The sequence below is a fragment of the Natator depressus genome, chromosome 21 (genome assembly GCF_965152275.1).
Source record: "Natator depressus isolate rNatDep1 chromosome 21, rNatDep2.hap1, whole genome shotgun sequence".
Taxonomy (NCBI): domain Eukaryota; kingdom Metazoa; phylum Chordata; order Testudines; family Cheloniidae; genus Natator; species Natator depressus.
Genome location: NC_134254.1, coordinates 17,030,093 through 17,049,776, shown reverse-complemented (window position 1 = coordinate 17,049,776; position 19,684 = coordinate 17,030,093). Strand labels below are relative to the sequence as shown.

The 19,684-nt window shown below is 54.7% G+C and overlaps 2 protein-coding genes across 2 annotated transcripts in view; both read left to right on the top strand.

Annotated features, from left to right (window-relative positions):
* Positions 1-6,320, top strand: part of SORT1 (sortilin 1) — a 37,351-nt gene extending 31,031 nt beyond the window's left edge. Inside the window, exons 17-20 of the mRNA XM_074935849.1 lie at positions 78-186; positions 351-457; positions 1,419-1,542; positions 2,480-6,320. Coding sequence (XP_074791950.1) covers positions 78-186; positions 351-457; positions 1,419-1,542; positions 2,480-2,494 — 355 coding nt within the window. The 3' untranslated portion in view covers positions 2,495-6,320. The remainder of the gene's footprint in view (positions 1-77; positions 187-350; positions 458-1,418; positions 1,543-2,479) is intronic.
* A 6,893-nt stretch (positions 6,321-13,213) lies between these two features.
* LOC141975827 (galanin receptor 2a-like) lies at positions 13,214-14,170 on the top strand. The gene has a single exon (XM_074936489.1). The coding sequence runs from the start codon at positions 13,214-13,216 to the stop codon at positions 14,168-14,170; it is 957 nt and encodes a 318-aa protein (XP_074792590.1).
* The last annotated feature ends 5,514 nt before the right edge of the window (positions 14,171-19,684 follow it).

Below are 19,684 nucleotides of genomic sequence, written 5' to 3'. Positions count from 1 at the left end.
GGCAATCTCTGAGCTGGCCTGGGAAGCTCCCTCCTGATCATCAGGTCCTGCAGGTGCTTTCTTCCCTGACATTCCAGGTACCGTAAGATCCCGGGAGACAAATGTAGCGGTGGGAAGAGTCCGAGCCGTGAGGTGACAGACCTGAAGAGGAAATGCACAAGCAACTTGTTGACTCCCAGCCAGCTGGTAGGTGATAGCAAATCATGTGGGGAGCCAGCCAATACCAGGCTGTGAAATGCTTTGGGATCCTTGGGGCTGCAAGGTTCTTGTACAAACGCCAGGTACTGGAGCAGTCTTGGTTTAAGTTTCACATGTTGTGAATGTAGTAAAGCTTTTCTCTTTCTCTGCAGTCTGCTGCGTCCAGCTCCGCTCCCGTAATCCTGGCTGCTGTGGGCGTGATGCTGCTCACCATCATAGCTGGAGTCCTGATCATTAAGAAATACGTCTGTGGGGGCAGGTGAGGTTTGGGAGGGGTTTCACATGCAGTTGTTCTGTGTGAAATATTACACATCTCATAGATTTTAAGGCCAGAAGGGACCATCGTGATCATCTAGTCTGACTTCCTGCATGTCACAGGCCACACAACCTCACTCACCCACCCACTCCTGTAACAGACCCCTAAACCTTGCTGAGTGACTGATGTGCTCAAATCATGCTTTAAAGACTGTGAGTTGCAGAGAATCCACCATTGACACTAGTTTAAACCTGCAAGTGACCCGTGCCCCAAGCTGCAGAGGAAGGCGGAAAAACCCTATGGTCTCTGCCAATCTGAGCTGGGGAAAAATTCCCTCCCAACCCCAAATCTGGTGATTACTTAGACCCTGAGCATGTGGGCAAGACCCACCAGCCAGATACCTGGGAAGTAATTCTCTGTAGTAATTCAGAGCTCTCCCCCATCTCACCAGCCCAGTGACTGATGGGCCACATGCCATTGCAGGCCATCTCATCGCACCATCTCCTCCATAAACTTATCCAGCTCAGTCTTGAAGCCAGTTGGGTTTTTTGCCCCCTCAGCAGGTTCGGCCGTGCTGCAATCCAAAGTGTGAGTGCAGCACCCTGGCCAAAAGCAGCAGTGTCGTCCGGTGGCACAGGCTCCGGGCAGGCTGTCAGAGATCCCGGGCTCCTGCTCATGTTGCTAGTGGTTGTACTGCAGACTGCAGCGTAGGCATATCTGACATCTACCAGCTTCAGTTAAGCGAAGATCATTAGTGGTAAGCAGCTCCTGTGTCCTGTCTGCAGTCACTACCCATTCCACTGCAGAGTACGGGGCATCGTAAAGGCCTGGAAGTCTTCCCCCAGTGCTGGCTGCCGTCCTTCCCAAGCTCCTAGGGCATTAGAAGGTCTTGCTGTTTGACATGCCAGAGGTGCCGAAAGACAGCCTGGCGTGTCCCTGACCCCCGTGTCTGCTCCACCCCCAGGTTCCTGGTCCATCGCTATTCCGTCCTGCAGCAGCATGCAGAGGCGAATGGGGTGGAAGGGGTTGATGCTCTGGAGGCAGCCAGCCCTGCAAATAAAGGGGGCTACCACGACGATTCTGATGAGGTAGGTGATTGGCGGGTGATGCAGATGTAGCAGAGAGCAGCGCTTGAGCACGGCACGTCCTCGGTGTCCTGGGGAAGCAGGGCTTGAGCTGGGATGGGGTTAAAAATGGATGCTGCTCCCGTGCAGCGGGGGGCTGAATGTCGGGACCATATGAAATGCCCCTTTGTCTGAGCAGTCCTGAAGCCCACAGCCACCAGCAAAGGGAACGTAGGGCTGCCGCTGGAGAACCTCCTCCCTCTGTGTCATCCCCAGGCTTCAGGAGGCCAGGCTGGTCAGGGCTGAACTGCTGGGGTTGGCCTGCTTGCAGAATGAAGGCCCTGAGCTAGGCCGGGGAGCAGCTCCAGCCAAAGGAGCCCTTGGGGTGGGCAGGGCAGTGAGTTCTGAATGGGGCAGCTGGTGGGCTGGAATGTCTTCAGTGGCTTGAAGAATACTTGATCTTGGGTCTCCCACTCGGCCTCGATGCAGCGGGGCTAGTTCACAAGTGTCTCTGAAAGCCACCCCCATGTGGGCTGAATGGCCTGCATGAAATGAGTCCGTCCCAGTCCTGTTCCTAGGTGGTCTTTCTGAGAGAATAGCGCAGCGGGACAGTGGACACTGCCCCCACCCCCAGGTCCTTAGCCCTCTGGCCCAGGAAGCCACATGGCGCATGTGAGAACCTTGCACTGCAGTGGTGCCCATCCTGTCGATAACAGGATGTCTGTCCTGGTGGCTTCGCCCACCATCCAAGCTATCACACAGGCTGAGACCTTCACACAGTGCTGTGTTCCCAGTGGCCTTGTGGCTTCCTGAGCATGAGGGGACGGCAGCAGGCGGGGTGTCCCATTCTCTCCCGTTCCCAGGGCAGGAGGGGAGTGGTCCTGGGCTGGGATCAGGCTGAGATGGGGGAGGCTCTGGCGCTGTCTGCCCTGAGGGCTGAGCTCTCGTGTTCTCTCCTCAGGACCTCCTGGAGTAGGGGTACGCCGCTGCTCGCTGGCACTGGGACAAGTGGGTTTGGACACCACCACGGATCTGCAGAACAGCAACTGCCTCCAGCCCATGCTTCTCCGCGCTGGCTGCCTGGGTCCCTTTCCGAGGAGCTCCGTGCTCCGGCCGCTTCCCTTGAGACTGTCCAGAGCCGGTGGGGGCGGGCGGGGCGGGCTTAATTTGTCTTTATTGTAATGAGATTTCTTTCCAGCTTTTTGGTTTTTAAGGAAGACTAAATAGGAAGGTGAAACCAGCATTTCCCTAAGCACTAACCATTACAAAGGTGCAATTCACCCTGCTGCAGAGAGAAGGCTCTTAACTCCAGCGTCACCCCTCGGGGCTCATCTCTGCCTCGGCGTGGCCTGGGCAAAGCTGCTGCCGGCACTGGCCTACCACCACCACTTCACCTAGCGTGGGCAGGCCTCGGGATTCCCGCCAGGACAGCATGTCGCTGAGCCAGCACCCCGCAGGGCCACGTGCCAAAACGAGGGGGGCGGGTGCCTTGGATTTCTTCATCAGAGAAGTGATTGGATGAAACCAACGCAGCGCGTAAAGTTGAGTTCATCTCCGCCCCAGGAGTAACTGCTGTGACTGGCCCTTGTGGAACCAAAGCACTGAACTGGGAAAGCACTGTGTCTGCAAACACCGGCGGTAGCAGCAGGGGAGGGAAAGGGGTTGTTTTCAGTTCTAGGAATAAGTGCAGCAGAAAACTTGGTAGGAATAAATCTCCTGCTTGCTGGTGTATTTTTCAGGGTGGTGGGAAGCGTGTTCCAGGTGGATCTGTGCGCTGAAATGTCAGTGCTGTGGCGAAGAGCCCCAGGGCTTCGTTTAAGGGGGGCGGAAGAGAGAGGCTCCTATTTTTCGAACATCTACCTGTCCCATCCCCCCCCAAAGCGATAGGAGACCAGTTGTTCGGTAGCTCCTAGAGCTGCTGTTGATGTGGCCAGGCCTGGCGGTGGCTCGCAGGCACTCTGGCAATTACAAACAGGATCTTCAGTGCCCTGCCCTTCCCAGCGGTACCGCGTTTGGGTGTGATGTCGCCTGACAAACTGTAAGCTGCTGCTCTAGGTGCATTTCCACTCGGCCGAGTACACTGTGCAATGTGTCCATGTCCCTTGTTAAACGTCCAGTTGTCCTCTGCAATAGATGCTGCCCCGCTGATTGCGGAGGGGGTGTCTGGTTGGCCTTTGCACTTGGAGGGCTGGGTGATAAAAAGTGAATGTATAGAACAGTCTGACAGATATGCCTGGTGTTTGTTCTCCAGGGCTGGGTCCCAGTGGGCTGCCATTCATCCGGTGCATTGTTAGGCACCAGCATAGGCCAAGATGCAAGGAGCACCATTCGACCCCAGGCCCGCAGGAGACAGGAGTCTCAAGGACTGGTATTTTTCAGACTTGGCTTATTTGAACTGAGCCAGGGCTTGTCTAGAATTGTCCAGGTCCCTGTCCCATTAGTAGCTTCCCCTCGACTTCGCTCTTCTTGGCCATGTTAAACCCATTTATTGCAACTCTTCTTGTTGCTAAGTCCCAGCCTTGGCAGGGCCTTAGGCGTTGCTCTGCTCAGCGTTGCAGCACCAGCTGACTTAGGAGCATAATGTTTTCAAGGGAGCTTGGGGTCTGTCTGGCAGACGTAGGGCTGGAGTGTCTACACTCATTTGTAACCCCAGGGTCAGAAGTCTTGAACCCTGGGTCCCAGCCTGAGCTCCAGCATCTACTGCAGTATGCAGGCCTGAGTCCAGCCACCCTCATCCCAGGCTTCCTAGTTCCTTCCTTAACCGTGGCCACTGGAGCTCTGTGTTCGTGGTGCAGTGTGGGAAAACATGACTGTCCAGGGGACAAAAGAAATTTGGCCCGCAGGATAGTGGGTGCTTTAGGCAGACTCCCGGAGCGTGAGCCCAGGGGGGCTGTGTCTATACTGCAAAGCAATAGGGTTTGAACCCTGGGTCCCAGCTTGACTTGGGCTCAAATCCTCCACCCCTGTGGGATCCTGGGTCCAAACCCTGGGTTAGCATGATTTGTGTGTAGACGAAAGGGGGGTTAAACTTGAGCCTGAATTCGAACCCTGGGCTTACTCTGCAGTGTAGATGTACTCTTAGGCTCCTGAGTTTCACTGAAAGACAATAGGACTTAGGCTCCTAAGCCAGTTAGGTGTTGCAACAAGGAGTGGAGCAGCCCTTAAATACCTTCACAGAAATCTGGCTCTAAGCTACCGAACTCTTGTTACCCTGGGGCTTTCCTTTAAAAACTTACAAGCAGAGCCATGCCATTCCTGTGGCCACTAGAAAGCGCTGTTTCCCTGGGTACAGCTGGAAGGCAGCTCTCCGAAGCTGTGCTATGTTTTGGAGTAGCCTATTGTAAGGGATCGGATGCTTTCTGGCTAAGAGAGAGGCTGCTCGGTGGTGAAGGCAGATCTGGGTGCATTTTCCTGGGCAACACATTGCCCAACTCTAGCCTCGTCCACCCGTATCCGTCCGGTCGTGTAGAATAGGAAAGAAGTAGCTTAGCCTGTTTGCCTGGAGAGTTTCTGGCTCCCAGACTTGGTTTAGCAAAATTTCTTTTTAAAGAATGAGTTTTTGGGGAGCTTTTTCCTTTAGAATTTGACTAGCAGCCAAATAGCCGCAGCTGGCCAAAGCTCCAGGAGAAGCTCCGGGTCCACGTTCCTCGCCAGCTGGGAACAAAGGCTGAAGAATAAATGAGAGGTGGCTGCTGTGTCTCTAGGAGTCTCCAGCAGACTGTCTCAGCTCAGACATCTGGGGCAGAATCAGATGGCCATGGCTCTTAGTGCTCCAGGTGCCAGCCTTCGAGGGGAAACGGAAGCAGAGCATTTGGGGATTGAGCTGGTCGGCTGCATGAATGTAAAATTCTGGCTACGAATTCTCATGCTCTTGAGACCAGCCTGTTCTGAAGGAGCATTCTCATCTACAGGCTGTCGAGGAAGTTGGTAAACACTGTGGTTCTCTTTTGCACACCCCCTGCCCTATTTCCTGCCCCCAAACCCATCAGCCTTGATGTTCATTACGCACGTGGTACATTGGCGCGGAGAGCACCTGCCCCCCAGGAAGCTCGTGCTCCAACGGGGTGAAGGCAGCCCTGGGGAGAGACAAATTACATTTTTCTGGTGGGCGATGGTGCATTTCCCACGTGCCAGTGGCCTCGCTGTGTCATGCAACAGCAGCCTTCCTCTCCCTGAGCAAAGCGCACTGATAATGCTGCAGCTCTGTCCCTGCTGAATGGTTGCTGCCAGAGCACTTCCCTGGGGATGCTGCTGTTGTGTGGCATTAAACCCAATGCTGCCCCAGTACCCTTGGTTTACCAGCGTGGCTGTAGGGCAGATCAACACAGGGATGCTGTGCCAGGTAGCCAGCCTGTGCTATGTCCCCATGTAACTGAAGCCAGAGCCCCTGCCCTCCCATGGAGAGTATCTCGGGGTCCAGGTCCAGGAAAGGCACACGGGACGGGATGAAGGTGTGTGGAGTGTTCTGTAAACAAACCTGGCTGGGGTATAACTTTATACTAGAGAGACATGGAGGGGAGGGGGTCTTTTATCGGCCCAACTTCTGTTGGTGAGAGAGAAGTCAGGGCTGGGGAATGACTTTGTACTGGGATTTTTCTGTATATTTGCAATATTTGGGTTAGAAATAAAAACCAAATGGACTTTGTTACCTGCTCTGTGGGCTGCCTTACTGTGGGAGCGGGAGGGGCTAGCTCCTGCTAGACTCCTTTAAAGTGCCCTCTCCCACCTGGCCCAGCGACACACCTTAGCAGACCCCTGGGCACTGTCACTCTGAAACCTGTCATCTAGTGTTTGTAACAGCCGTGTTAGTCTGTATTCGCAAAAAGAAAAGGAGGACTTGTGGCACCTTAGAGACTAACCAATTTATTTGAGCATGAGCTTTCATGAGCTACAGCTCCCTTCATCGGATGCATCCGATGAAGGGAGCTGTAGCTCACGAAAGCTCATGCTCAAATAAATTGGTTAGTCTCTAAGGTGCCACAAGTACTCCTTTTCTTTTTGCAAACACTAGATGCTTTCTCCCGGGCTCAGCTCCCCCACCAGCTCCAGGTTGATTTCTGAACGTGACTAGCCACTGTAACACACTGTCAGGGGATAGCGGCCCGATCAGTCTTTAGCCATGTGCCCCTCTTAATGGCTCCAGTAAGTCTGTTACTCCAGTGGCCACTTCCCTGGTTAATGCACTGCTCTGGGAATGCACTGATGTCAATAAAATGTACAGTTGATTAGTCCTGTTGATTCTCTATCTTACCAGTGGCAGAAAAACTCCCCTTTCTTTGCTCACATGATCCTTCTGCCCTGCAGAGAGAGGCAGGCTTCCATGTCTGGCGTCCGTAAGGGGAGCTGCATAAAAGCAGCGAGGTCTTGCCCTTGAGGCGGGCAGCCTGGGAGCAGGGCATTGGGAGGCTGTGCCTGTCATGGAGTGTGGGGGAGTCCAGGCCCTGCACCCCTCTTCCTGGGATTCACTGAGACTCTCAGCCAGCCAGTAAAACAGAAGGTTTATTGAACAATAGGAACACAGTCTCAAACAGAGCTTGTGGGTACAAGTCAAGTCCTGGGGGAGCAGGGAGCTTAGACCCCAGCCCTGGGGTTCCCTGCGTTCCACCACCCAGCCCCAAACTGAAACTAAACCCCCCCCAGCAGGCTCCCTCCTGCAGCCTTTGTCCACATTCCTGGGCAGAGGTGTTACCCCCCCCCCCCCCCCCCCCCCCGGCTCAGGTGACAGGCTCTCAGGTCTCCCATTGAAACTCCCCTGCAACGTTCCCAGGTCAACACTCCCCCCTCCCTGCTGCATCACAGCGCCGGGGGCCAAGGCCACTAGTGCTGGAGGCCTTGGGGGATTGTTGGGAGTCTGATGAGGGCTCAGACCAAAGCAGGTGGCTATTGGGTGAGTGTAGAGGCCAGAACTGATCCATCCTGCCCCTCCCCTTCCAGGGTCTAACTCAGGAGCCCACTGCATGACTGACCAGGGCAGCTTGTCCCTGGGCAACTCCCCAGGGCTTTTGAAAGGAAAAGCTACTTTCGAGTTTTGAAAACCTATTGACAGAAGGGCCCAGGGCTTTGTGCAGCCACTGTACAAACCACGTCCCTGTGCGCTGTAGAAAGCCAGTTCCACAACAGGCGTGGTCAGCATGGAAACTGGCGTGGTCTGCTGCTGAACTGCCATTTGTTTGTTACTGTCGCACCTAGGAGACCTGCTCAGGGACGGGATCCCCCGTGTAGGTGAACAAAGAGACTGTCCCTGCCCTAAGGCACCGGTGGTCCTGTACTGTGTGCACTAGACACCTGTGGGCTCTTTTAGAACCTGTTCGTATTGTGGTAGCTGCCTCCCAGCCCAAGTAGACAGACCTGGGCTAGTAGGCAGTGGCAGAGGCTAGCCACCTGAGCTCAGACCCAACCGGCCCCTGGATTTGAGTTCCGGTGGTTGTGGAGCAGGACCCCATTGTGCTAGGTGCTGTACAAATGTTAGAAATCTCGTTCTTGTTTTCTCAGCATTCACTGAGCTGCTCTGGTACCCAGCAAGGCTGGGGATGGGGTCTCCCAGCACGCACTTCAGGAGGCGTGGGAGCTCAGTCTAATTTCGAGTCGGTTAAGAGATGACTCTTCTGGCCAGTGATACCCAGGGAGACGTTACCTGTGATTCAGGGTCTGTAACTGAGCACCCCAGAGCCTAGCAGGATCCAGGGGCTTCCACTCCCAGATGAAGTTAACATCAAATGGGAAAGAAGACATAACTTCTCGAGGGTGATTAACCGCAGGAGCAGTGTAGGCAGGGATGGGGTCAGTTGCTTGGAGTCTGTAAAGGGAGCTTGGGGAGACACACTAGTTCAACAAGTCACTAGACTGCTCAAACGGCGATCCCACCTGTAGGGAAGAACAATTCCCTCCAGTGCAGGAGCGGCTGGGTGACTGGCTCTGGCCTGTGCCATGCGGGAGGTCCGACAGGACCATCAGCATAGTCCCTGCTGGCCTTAATTCAGTGAAAGACCGAGAATGAGGCCTTGTATTGGACAAAGGGACTTCAAAGCCAGGTGCTTATTTCCTGCTGATGTGACCACAGCGCTTGCTTATCAAACCTTGCCATCTGCATTACTTTGACACAGACCTTGCACTGGCCGTAGGAGCGGGCGTGTTCTGCTCCGTGCATCCCCATCCCAGCCAGTCTCTCTGCTGCCTCGTGCCCCGTTGGGCGGTGCCGTGATTGGGAACAGCACTCCAGGCTGGTGTTTCTTTCATTCTCCGCAGCAAGTTGTGCCTGCGTCCCACCTGGCAATTGGCATGGGGTGGGCAGCAAAATCCTTGCAATCAATTCCCCTCCTTCCCCACAGCTGCTCCCGGCCTCTGCACACCCATAAATCAATCCAAGCAGCCTGGACTTGTGAAAATGCTTCCCATGAGCCAGGCAGTACAAGTAACACCTTCCACAACATTGGGCTGCTTGCTCTTCCTGGCTGTGGAGGTGAGAGCTTTTAATAAGCGCTTTGGGGCCTCTTGACGATCCATACTAAAGATGGACGGTGTTTGGAGGCTTTAATGATGTCTTTAGGGCCTTGGTGAACGCAAACACCATCTTAATGAAACAGGCGGTCTGCCAGTAAATCTTTCTGGCTGGAATTCAGCAGATTTAACCAGTGACACCTGCTCTCAGGGGGTGGAAAGCAGCTCGGAAGAAAGGTGGTGGTTGAGGATTCAGGGATGTGATTGTTTGGTGTTGGGGGACCCTGCCATGTTTCCGAGTGTCTGTCTCCGCCACACGCCGTTTGAACCAACAGCCTCAGACTGGGGCTTTGGCAGGTAAAGGCAAAAATTAGCTCCTGCATGCAAAACCTGTGTGCGTTTCCAGCCCTGCAAGGAGCTCTGTTACTGGAACAGAGACATGACCACACGCCCTGGTCCGGCAGAGCCTGCGCTGCGCGGCTGCTCTTTGTGTTGGAGGGAGAAGGCCTCCGAGCTCTCCCTGCTCAGGCTGTGGTTGTTTTAAACTTAGAAATACCAAATCTTGTCCCTGCTGCTGCTGGAGGTCTGCTTGGAGGAGCAGAGAACTGGAGCTCAGCATCCTCGGATCTCCACTGACTGGGCATGGGTTTGGATTGAAAACTGTTAATGCTGGAGTGTTAAACAGCCTGAGTAAAAATCCCTTCTCTCCACTGCTCTGGCTCTAGGCCCACGCAATGTCCTAATCTGCTAGTTCTCAGATTCTCTGAGGGGTCCTCCGGCGAAACAATAGGGGAGAAAGTGATCAGATTGTTTGATTTGTTCTGTTTTTAGTGTATTAAAAAAGCAGGAATAACAATAAAGTTGCTCTTTATACACAAGAAAGAAGCGCAAAAAAAAATGCGGCCATTTAACACAAGTCCTTCTCCCTGTTGTGGTAGCAGCAGGAGTGAATCCTGAGCCAGCAGTCCTGGCTCCCATTCCTGGTCCTGGGAGAGGGGTATGGTCCAGTGGTTGGATCAGGGAAAATGGGAGTTTAGACTGCTGGGTTATGCCCTGACTCATTGTGTGAACTTGGGGAAATTAACTTTCCCTTTGTCGCCATTTCCCCATCTTTAAGAGGGGCAGAATATCTCCCATCTGGGGATGCTGAGGTTGTTTGTCTTTATAAAATGCTTTGAGACCTGCAGGTGGAGAGCTCTACAGAAGGGCAAAGTATTTGGAACAACTTCCAAAACTACACGTAATGGACCTGAAAAAGCCAGTGTTGTGACAACAGGACAAACAGCCACCAGCCATGGACTTACCAGGACTCCGGTATGCCAGCATGGACCCTTAGTACTTAGTCACCTGACTGAGCCCAGCTCTTGCATCAGATTTTTGAGTTGCACCTCCCTGCGTGAACGGGAAGCATTAGAAATCCCTGCTCTTCCTTTAAATAGGCTAAGCTCTGTCCCGGTCCTGTATGGAGATAGCTGGGCCCAGTTCCGATTTGGCCCAAGCAGGTGGTGCTGGTGTGAAGTCAGTGGAGTTGTAGTTGCTTAGGCCAGGTCCCACTCAAATTGCCTCGGGTCAGAGTTTGTATTCAGCACCTGCTGGGTCCCGTCGAAGGGCAGTGATCTGCTAGAGCAACCACTTATAAATCTGCACCTGCAGTAAAGGCTTAGGTTTCTTTGGCTCCTGGCACGTTATGGCTTCATATTCGGAAAGGAGCAGGTACATTCAGTGTGAACGAGCTTCCTTCTACAGCAGGGGAACTAACTGAGCAAGAAAGAACCAACGGAAAGTCTTTGGGGTGAGCGCAGTGGGTGTGACTGGTTCTGTGAGCACAGCGGCCTCTCAGCACTGCTCCGGGCAAGCCCAGGATGCAGACCACAGTTACGGGAGCACTGAGTGAATAACTGACTTTTTGGGTCAGTGGCCAAAATACCAAAAAAAAAAGGGGGCGGGGAGGGGAGGTTTGAAAGTATTCCCCAGATTTGCCCTGGATTTATGAACAATACACTTTTGGGCAATATTTATGTTCACTGAAAATTTGCTACCCAGCTTCAGTGTGTGCCTCGTGCGGCCCCTTCCCCGTCAGCCCCCAGTGGTGACGCTGTCCTCCGGAACAGCAAGTGCTGCGAGTTGGGCTGGACTGTGGGTTCCAATCTGGATCCAATCTCCCCGGAAGCTCAGTGGTGGCTGGATCCAGGGGGTCGATTTCAGCCTGCTTCTCGGTTATTCAGAACAAGTGGCAGCAGTAGGCAGAGCCCCCTTGCTCACCACAGTTTGCAGGCAGTCTCTCCGCCAGGCTGACTATCTGTGCGTTGTGGCTGATCTCTGCACTGTTTGCTCAGCCAGAGGGACTGTGATGGGCAGCCCTGGGCAGAGCAGGGGTGTTGCCGCCTCCCGAGGGTTTTCTGGCTGAGTTTATAAATTCTCTCTCATTAGGTAACAGGGGTTTGCTCAGGAAAGTGACAAGGTCAAGACAAGAGCAGCTGCCTGGGACTGCAGCTTCGTCCAGCTGTTCCCTGCAAGGGGCACCCACGCGCGCTGGAGAGGCGAGTCCTCTTGGCTTGGACACACCACAGGCTCCCAGCTCACAGGCCAGGGAGCTGGGAACCTCTCCGCAGAAGGAGCCACGCACAGAGGAGCGGGTTTGTAGAGCTGCATTTCGAATACAGGCAGGATGGGATGTGCTGGGAACTCTGACATCGGGCCTGCTCCTGCACCACGGAAGTTCAGTTCCTGACTTCGGTGGGAGCAGGATCAGGCCCGTCGGGCAAGGCCAACATGTAGTGGAGGAGAACGAGTGTCTGGACTCATGCAAAGCGTGATTCCAGTGAGACTTGGGGGAATCTGCCTGGTGACCAAACGAGAAGCTGCCATCTGACTAGAGCGTTCAGCTCCTGTGCTGCAGCCGCAGACCCTAGCTCGCTGGCTGAACCAACCCCCCGTCCTGAGGGAAGTTTCCGGCTCCCCATTCTGTCCTTCTTTCTTGGTGAGCAAAGCCACCTGCCCATGGGAGGTTGCTGGAGTTCGGGGAGCCTGTCTGCCCTTCAGACAGTCACACGTGGAGGTCAGCGGGGAGAAATAACCACTAACCGCAGCAACAGGGCTGGTGTTGGACAAGGCCCCAGGCAAAACCGGCCCTGCTCCAAAGAGCTTCTGGGTGCTTTCCCGAGCACAGCAGAACCTGAGGGTCTCTGGCCTCCTGGACACACAGCTAGAGCCACCGTCCCTCAGCCGTGGACACTGGGCTCCTGCGCCTTCTCCCACTTTCCTGCCGTGCTTTGAGTATTTTATTCTCCCAGGCCACTCCCCGGCCCCCAGTACGTTTCTCTAGTGGTCACTCTAATTAAATCTGCCTCTTTGAAATTATCCAGCTGCTCTTGCCTTTACTGGGCTCTTAGTGCTATGAATCCACCACTGGCCTGGAACTACAGCTCCCGGGGTGTCAGCTGAGAGGCTGCCTTGCTCTCCAGCTAAGCAGGAGGCCTGGGTGCTGTTCCCTGAGCAGTCACAGATCCCCGCTGGAGAAACCGTGGGGGATTAGTATTTGCTCTGGGTTCCTACAGGGCTTTCCCATCAGGGAGCTTTGTTCCCTCTGTGCCTGGCTTTCTAGTGGTTTTGTCCCCAGGAAGCTGGAAGCTTTGTTTCTGGGGGTCAGAATTTCTCAGGCTGCCCTGTGAACTTGTTACTCACCCAGCTTCTGTGCACCAACCCCCCGTATTTTCCTCTTGGGAGCAGTGCTGCGGACAGTTCTCTGAGCACTGTACCTTAGCGCAGCTGCTTTCTTTGAGGCCTGGTCTACACTACAGACGTATGGCAGTATAACCACATGGCTGGGGGATGTGTCTGGAAAATCCCCCCCCGTGACAGTTATACCGACCTCGCCCCGATGTAAACAGTGCCATCCATGGGAGAGTAGTAGCGTCTTCACTAATGCATCGCAGCTGCACCCATCGCGCTGCAGGTGAAGACGAGCCCAGAGGTGCCGAATGCCCAGCTAACTTTGCCCTTTGATTTCCAGAACAGAGTGACAGGGAGGGATGGCTCAGTGGTTTGAGCCTTGGCCTGCTAAACCCGGGGTTGTGAGTTCAGTCCTTGAGGGGGCCATTTAGGGATCTGAGGCAAAAAAATTGGGGATTGGTCCTGCTTTGAGCAGGGGGTTGGATTAGATGACCTCCTGAGGTCCCTTCCAACCCTGATATTCTATGATTCTATGACAGGGCCTGCTACAGCTGATCTCCGCTTGACAAGGCACATCAGCGTTGCTATGACCTCCAACTCCAGTGCAGGGAACAGCTCCAGCTCTGTGCTAAGTGACCTCTTCCTCCTCCAATCCAGGAGGCTCTTTGCTTCCATCTACTTTCTCATTTTCCTGCTGGGCATGCCTGGGAATGTCCTGCTGCTCCTGGTCCTGATCCCAGACCTCATGAGAACCGGTGCCAGCCACCTCTCCCGCTTGACTGGGCCCCTGCAGGTCAATATTGCTCTCCTGGACCTCCTCCTCTTCCTCTACAACGTCCCAGTGATGTTCGGCAACGTGCTCTTTGAGAGCTGGCGCTTGGGCTACGTGGTGTGCGTCACCTACAACAGCCTGTCCCTCTCCATCATCTTTGCTGATTTCTACAGCCTGTTGGCAGTCTCCCTGCTGCGCTACATGGCGGTGATCCACCCCACGCGCACCCTGGCTGTGTCTCAGAGGCTCATCGGCTGGGCCTGCGTGTTTATATGGGCACTCAGCTTCCTCTTCTCCATCCCCTTGTGGATTCACTATACAACGGTGGAGATGGAGGGGGAGACGTACTGCGTGAACCAAATGCCCAAGCAGCAGCTGTCTCTTTACTTCAGGCTCCTGGGGGGCATGGCGTTCCTTCCCCCCATGCTAGTGATGATCCTCTGCTACTCCAGCATCATCTTCACCTTGTGGGTTAGGAGGGGGCTGGCCATCCACACGGCCTCCAGCCTCCAGGTTAACAGGCGTGCCACGGTCGTGGCTCTGGTCACCGTGGTGACCTTTGTGGTTATGTGGGTCCCCTACTGGCTGGTGGTTTTCCTCATGAAGGATGGTGAGTTGCTCACCACAGGCCCCACGTACCTGGCGTCCAACCTGACCACCCTGCTGGCCTACGCCAACCGCTGCGTCAACCCCATCATCTGCTTCAGCCTCTCCAGCCAGTGTCAGGCCGGGCTGAGGAAGTTCGTGAGGCGGACGGGGTGCTGCCTCTAGCCAAGGTGCTCCACGGAACTGGCCAGGATGGAAGCTGCGGGTGGCGAGGGAGGAGCGCGGTAGGGGCTGACGGGGCTGGGACGAGGAAGACGTCAAGAAGGTCTGACGCTCTCCGTCCTAGCTACGTGTGCCCATGCCTGCTCCGGGCCCTTTCTTGTGTGCCTGGGCGGCACGTAGAGAGGATGAGCTGGGCCTCATCACTCAAGCATGAGCCTCTACTGCCTGTAGGGCCAGAGGTCCCAGGTTCAGTCCCGATGGCTGCTGGGCGTGTAATATTGCACACGCTGGATTAGCTCTTAACCCCAGACTGTGCCATCCCCAGACGGCTCTGTAGACACCCGGCCTCCCAGAGGCGGTGAAGAAGCCAGCAGGGCGGGACTGACTGGCTGAGAACCAAGCACATCCTGTTGTATGGGGTAAGCTGCTGCCTCAGCCTGGCTGGGCTGTCTTGGTGCTAGACAGGAAGCTCCGTGGGGCCAGGGCTGTCGATTCTCATGCCCAGCCTGGCTCGAGCAGAGGCGAGGGGCTGGATGCAGCAATAGGTGGTGGGCTCTCGGGGCTGCGCTCTGCCGGAGCTCAAGCCGCTGATTGTCAGCGTCCCGTCAAGCTTTAAAATCTGATTCTTTAGGCGTTATTGCACCGTGATGTTAGCAATAAATCAAGGGCCTGGCCCTGCCCTCGCGGGAGAGGCCGTATCATCTGGTTCTTCTCATGCGCTATTGTAGTGCCCAGGAGCCCCATGTGCCAGGCCTGATACGAGTGCAGAACACACCGTCAGCTCTTTGGGGCAGGTGCTAGCGAGGTAAACGAGGAGCTCCCCCAGCCTGCCCCTCCCCTCACTCACTTCGCCCAGCCTTGACAAGAATTTTGGTCTCTGGTATGTGCTGTAGATTTAGATTTGCCCCTAATTCTATAGCAGCTTCATTACCAAATGCGAATAAAAACGAGTGAGGGACAAGAACGTTTCCTTGACCAGTTCGTTGGGGTGGGTGGGGTGACGCTGGGTTTCTGGAGGCTCTGCGAGAAGTATCAGCCTGGGCTCTGGCCTCTGTCTGTTGGATAGCTCTGGGGTAGTGTTGGTGGATTGCTTTCAATATCATTTACAGGGGTAGATTAGAGTGAATTTATTATAGTCGCACCCACCGACCCCACTTGAGATCAAGACCCCTCCAGTGTGCAAGGTGCTGTACATGTGTGCACACATAGCTGTGTCTACTCCAGTGTTTGTGCTTTAGCTCTACCCTGTAGTCAGATAGACACCCCTGCCCCAGAGCAGGAGAAAGGTGGCTAGGTCAGTATAACTTCCTGTAAAGCAGCGGTTCTCAAACAGGGGTCGTGACCCCCATTTTAAGGGGGTCACCAGGGCTGGTTTAGACTTTCTGGGGCCCAGAGCCAGAGCCGAAGCTCAAGCCCCATTGCCTGGGGGCTTCAGGCCTGGGCACTCCAGGGCTCGTGAGAAAAATGAGCGGGTGCTCAGCACCCACCAGCAGCCAAGCTCCCCTCCTCCCCCGCCCCCCAGCGCCTCTCACCTGCCAGTGGCCCTGCTGACCACCTCCTTCCCCTCCCTCCCTCCCAGCGCCTCCCGCCCGCTGTGAGCAGCTGTTTGGTGGCAAGTACAAGGCTCCAGGAGGGAGGGGAAGGAGTGGGGTCAAGGTGTGCTCGCGGGAGGTGGTGGGGAAGAGGCAGGGTGTGGAGTGGGGGCAGGGTGGGAAGAGGCAGGGTGGGGGGTTGGGGCTTGGAGCTCGGGGGCACGGGTGGGGGTCAAACCCCTCCCGGCTAGAGGGGAAGTTAGCACCTATGGGGGTGGGGGGGGCTCAGGTTACAGGCCCTCTGCCTGGGGCTGAAGCCTTCTGAGCTTTGCCCCCGCCCCTTTAGGGGGGCGGGACTTGGGTGGGCTCAAGCTTCAGTCTCTCCGCCTGCGGCCCTGTAGTAATTTTGGTTGTCAGAAGGGGGTTGGGGTGCGCTGAAGTTTGGGAACCCCTGCAGGGGAAAGGGAATAAGCTGTATCACCTGTCTCCTCTTGGCTGGGGTACAGCAACACGCTACACCCGGGCAGGAAGCCTTTAGCGTTGACGAAACTCCAGCTAGTCCAGAACCGTGCAGCACGTCTCAGCAACACGGGCTCCCCGAGCACATCTCACCTGTCCGCTGTTCTCTACCTCGGCTCCCCAGAGAACAGGCCTCTGCCCTTCTCTGCATGGGGCTCCGTGGCCTGGGCCCAGGCAGCTGTAAGAGCCTGAACTCTACGATGACAACCGCGGTCGATTTAGAGGGTCACAAGGGTCCTGTCTGACCTGGGAGTCTCCGAGCTCCACGGCTCCAGCCCAGTGTAATGCTCTGCAGGCCAGCGAAGGGTGCCCTGTGAGAGGCGGGTCAGAATGGATCATCTCATGGCTCCCTCTGGACTGAAACTTGAATCTGTCTCTCTGCAGGAGACACCATTTCCTTGGAAGCTGGTCCAAGGCTGTGGAACAAAACTCTGGGAGTGAAGGGCCTCCCCAAACCTCCCCACCTTCTGATCCAAGTGTGAAGCATGGTTCTCTGACCTGCCACCTCTGCTCTAGTTCTATGTGAATGTGGCTATTTAAAAACAGAACATCCCCTCCTAAAATCCCCCCAAAACATGTCCCCCCAGCACATACTGCCCCAGGGGCGGATCAGAGAGCGAACGGTGTGACAGATGTTGGCCACGTTGCTTAGTGCACAGCTGGAAGGTGCTCAGACATACTCCAGTGATGAGCATGGCATGAGAACCGGCATAGAACAGAATCTCCTGGTAAAAGGCATCTCTGTGTCATTGTAACTGTGTATAGCCGCCAGCCAAACTGGTGCCATTGGTACAAAGTCTGCAGGTGGAGCAGGCCCTGGTACGAGACAGGCCCTGCCCCGAAGCGTGTACGGCATAAATCAATGAGACAGGTCAGTTCTACATGGCAGCATTTGGTCAGCTTAGCTGTGGGTCAGGACTGTGAAAACATCATGCCCCTGAAGTGACATACCTGCACCGGCAAAATCCCCATTTTTGGGGGGACACAGCGTATAGCAGCTTCTACCTTTGGACAGGAGAGCTTATGTCGTTTGGAGAGGTAGTGTAATTACACTGGCAAAAGAACTCCTGTGCTAGCATACACTGCATCTTTGTTAGGGTCTCATTATGTACCACCTGATCTAGGTGCCATGCCCCAGCCACTGAGCCATGATGCCTGTCTGGGGAGCTCTTGAAATGCTATACTATTATATTGCTACGTTCTGGCTATTAGTCTGTTTCTATATCCATCTGATTTCACCCTGGGATTATCCTGTGATGCTCTGGTGGTATCATGGAGAGTGTATTGCTTCACTTCCATGGCAAATCAGATGTTTGTTCCCCAGGAGGGAGTTCAGCAGCACTGGCCTCCCGAGGGAACGTTGATGGTGCTGCTGTTCCCTGGTGGGGTGGAAGGCAGGAGAATGAGTCAGTTCAGTGAACACTAGGTGTGAATGAGCTCAGTTCCTGCGCTCTGGGTTAATGAGGTCCCAGTGGGGAACAAAGGGGGGTTGCTGAGCTGGAAGATGAGTCTGTCTTCCCCAAAGAACTCACCCAGGAAGATTCCGTTTCTATCGGCGGCTGCAGCACACTGGCCTGGGCGCACTTGCCTTGAGGTCAACGGCAACCTGGTTCCCAAGGCCTGTGACGTGGCTAAACTGGCTCTGCAGTTAGGTCCTGTTGCTGCCAGGCGCTGAGCACTCCCATGCCGCTCACGCTGACCTGCAGGAGGGAGCCCAGGCTGCAGGCAGAGAGCTGAGCATGGCATTGGTGTTAATCAGTGTAACTCGTGGCCACAGCTGTCCTCCGCTCCACTTTGTTTGACGACAAGTCTCAGAGCAAGAGCGCTTTAAGCTGCTGCAGCCCGGCTTTCGTCATTCTTGGTCCTCTTGGGTGCTTGTTCCAGATTGTCCCTCACTGCACAATACTGAGGAGTGTGTTACGGCCGTGCCCCGAGCTGAGATCAGGGCCTCGGTGCTAGGGGCTATTCATGCGCATAATGAGAGATGGCTCCTTTGCTCCTTTAATTTTAAAACACTCACACATGCGCACACAGTTTTTAACATGATGCTGTCCCACCAGCCCTAATGCAGCGTTCAGCTCCGTGCAAGCCGTTCCCGGCCCTCCCTGCCCACAGCTCACTCCTCCTGAAGGTCTGAGGGCGTTCTCCACGTGTGGCAGATCAGGAGTGTCCTGGCTCAAGCATGGCTTTAGCTGCCATGTGGGGTGCATGTCAGACATGGCTCTCCCCAGTCACAGGTGCTCGCCCTTGATGTTTGTCTGGTGGCCTGGGAGAGTAGGAGTGATAGCGCTGAGTCCCCTGAAATGCACTGCTTCGAACCCAGCTCTTCTGTAGCAGAGGCGTGCAGAGCAACTGAATGCATCCTGCACACAGATCACTGCTGCAGCTGGCATGGAAACCATCCTCCAGCACCCAGCTCCCTTCTCTTCCGGTTGGGCCCCAGCACAGTCATGGCAAAACTCCTGCTGACTTGAATAGAAGCAGGCCTGGGCCCTTGGTTTCTGATTTAATGACCAGGGATGTATGAAAATAGTTGCAGTGGGGGTCCTGAGTTCCAACTGCTTGTGTTGGTGACGGCATGGTCTTAATCTTCCCGAGAAAGTCAAAGGAAAAGTCCCAAGAGTGAAATGCCGGCAAGCTGCATGGAAACTTTTAAAAAACATCATAATAGAGGCTCAAATTATATGTATATCCCCAATTAAAAAGAATAGTAAGAGGACCAAAAAACTGCCACCTTGGCTAAACTGCAGAGTAAAAGAAGCGGTGCGAGGCAAAAAGGCATCCTTTAAAATTGGAAGTGAGGAAAATAGAAAGGAGCAGAAGCTCTGGTCAGTCAAGTGTAGAAGTATAATTAGGCAGGCCAGAAAAGAATCCAGAGAGCAACTACTAACATCATTGTCTTTAGTATCATCTTCCTCGTTTCCATCAGCCATGGTCGTCATCCTCACATGTCCCAAGAGCTGCACGCAGGCTTTATACTGTGTTATGCTGATGCCATTCTGCCTAAGGCATGATCACTAGGGGTTTCTCCCCTTTTCCTAAGTGGTAGCTCATCACCCTACTAATTCTGGGGTGCCCTTCTCCCACAGGTTATTAATCCTTTTGCCTCTAGTTCATTAGCATATACGTCACTTAGTTACCAATGGCATTCTGAGGGGTGGACATGTGCTGATGTCCCTAAGGCCTTTTCTACACTGTAGAGTTTTGTTGAGAAAAGTTACACCGCTTTAATTAAACCTCTGTTACACGTCCACACTATGCTCCTTGTGTCGGCAAAGCCCATCCACCCTAGCAGCTCTTGCATCGACCCAGAACAGTGCACTGTTGGTAGCTATTCCACTGGGCAACTGGCCGCAGGGTGCTTTGGGAAAGGTTTGAAATGCCTCGTTGGGGCGGGGACGGCATCACATGATGCAGGTTTGTCAATCCCATCATGTCATGGGCATCCTACTAGATTGCCAGCCGC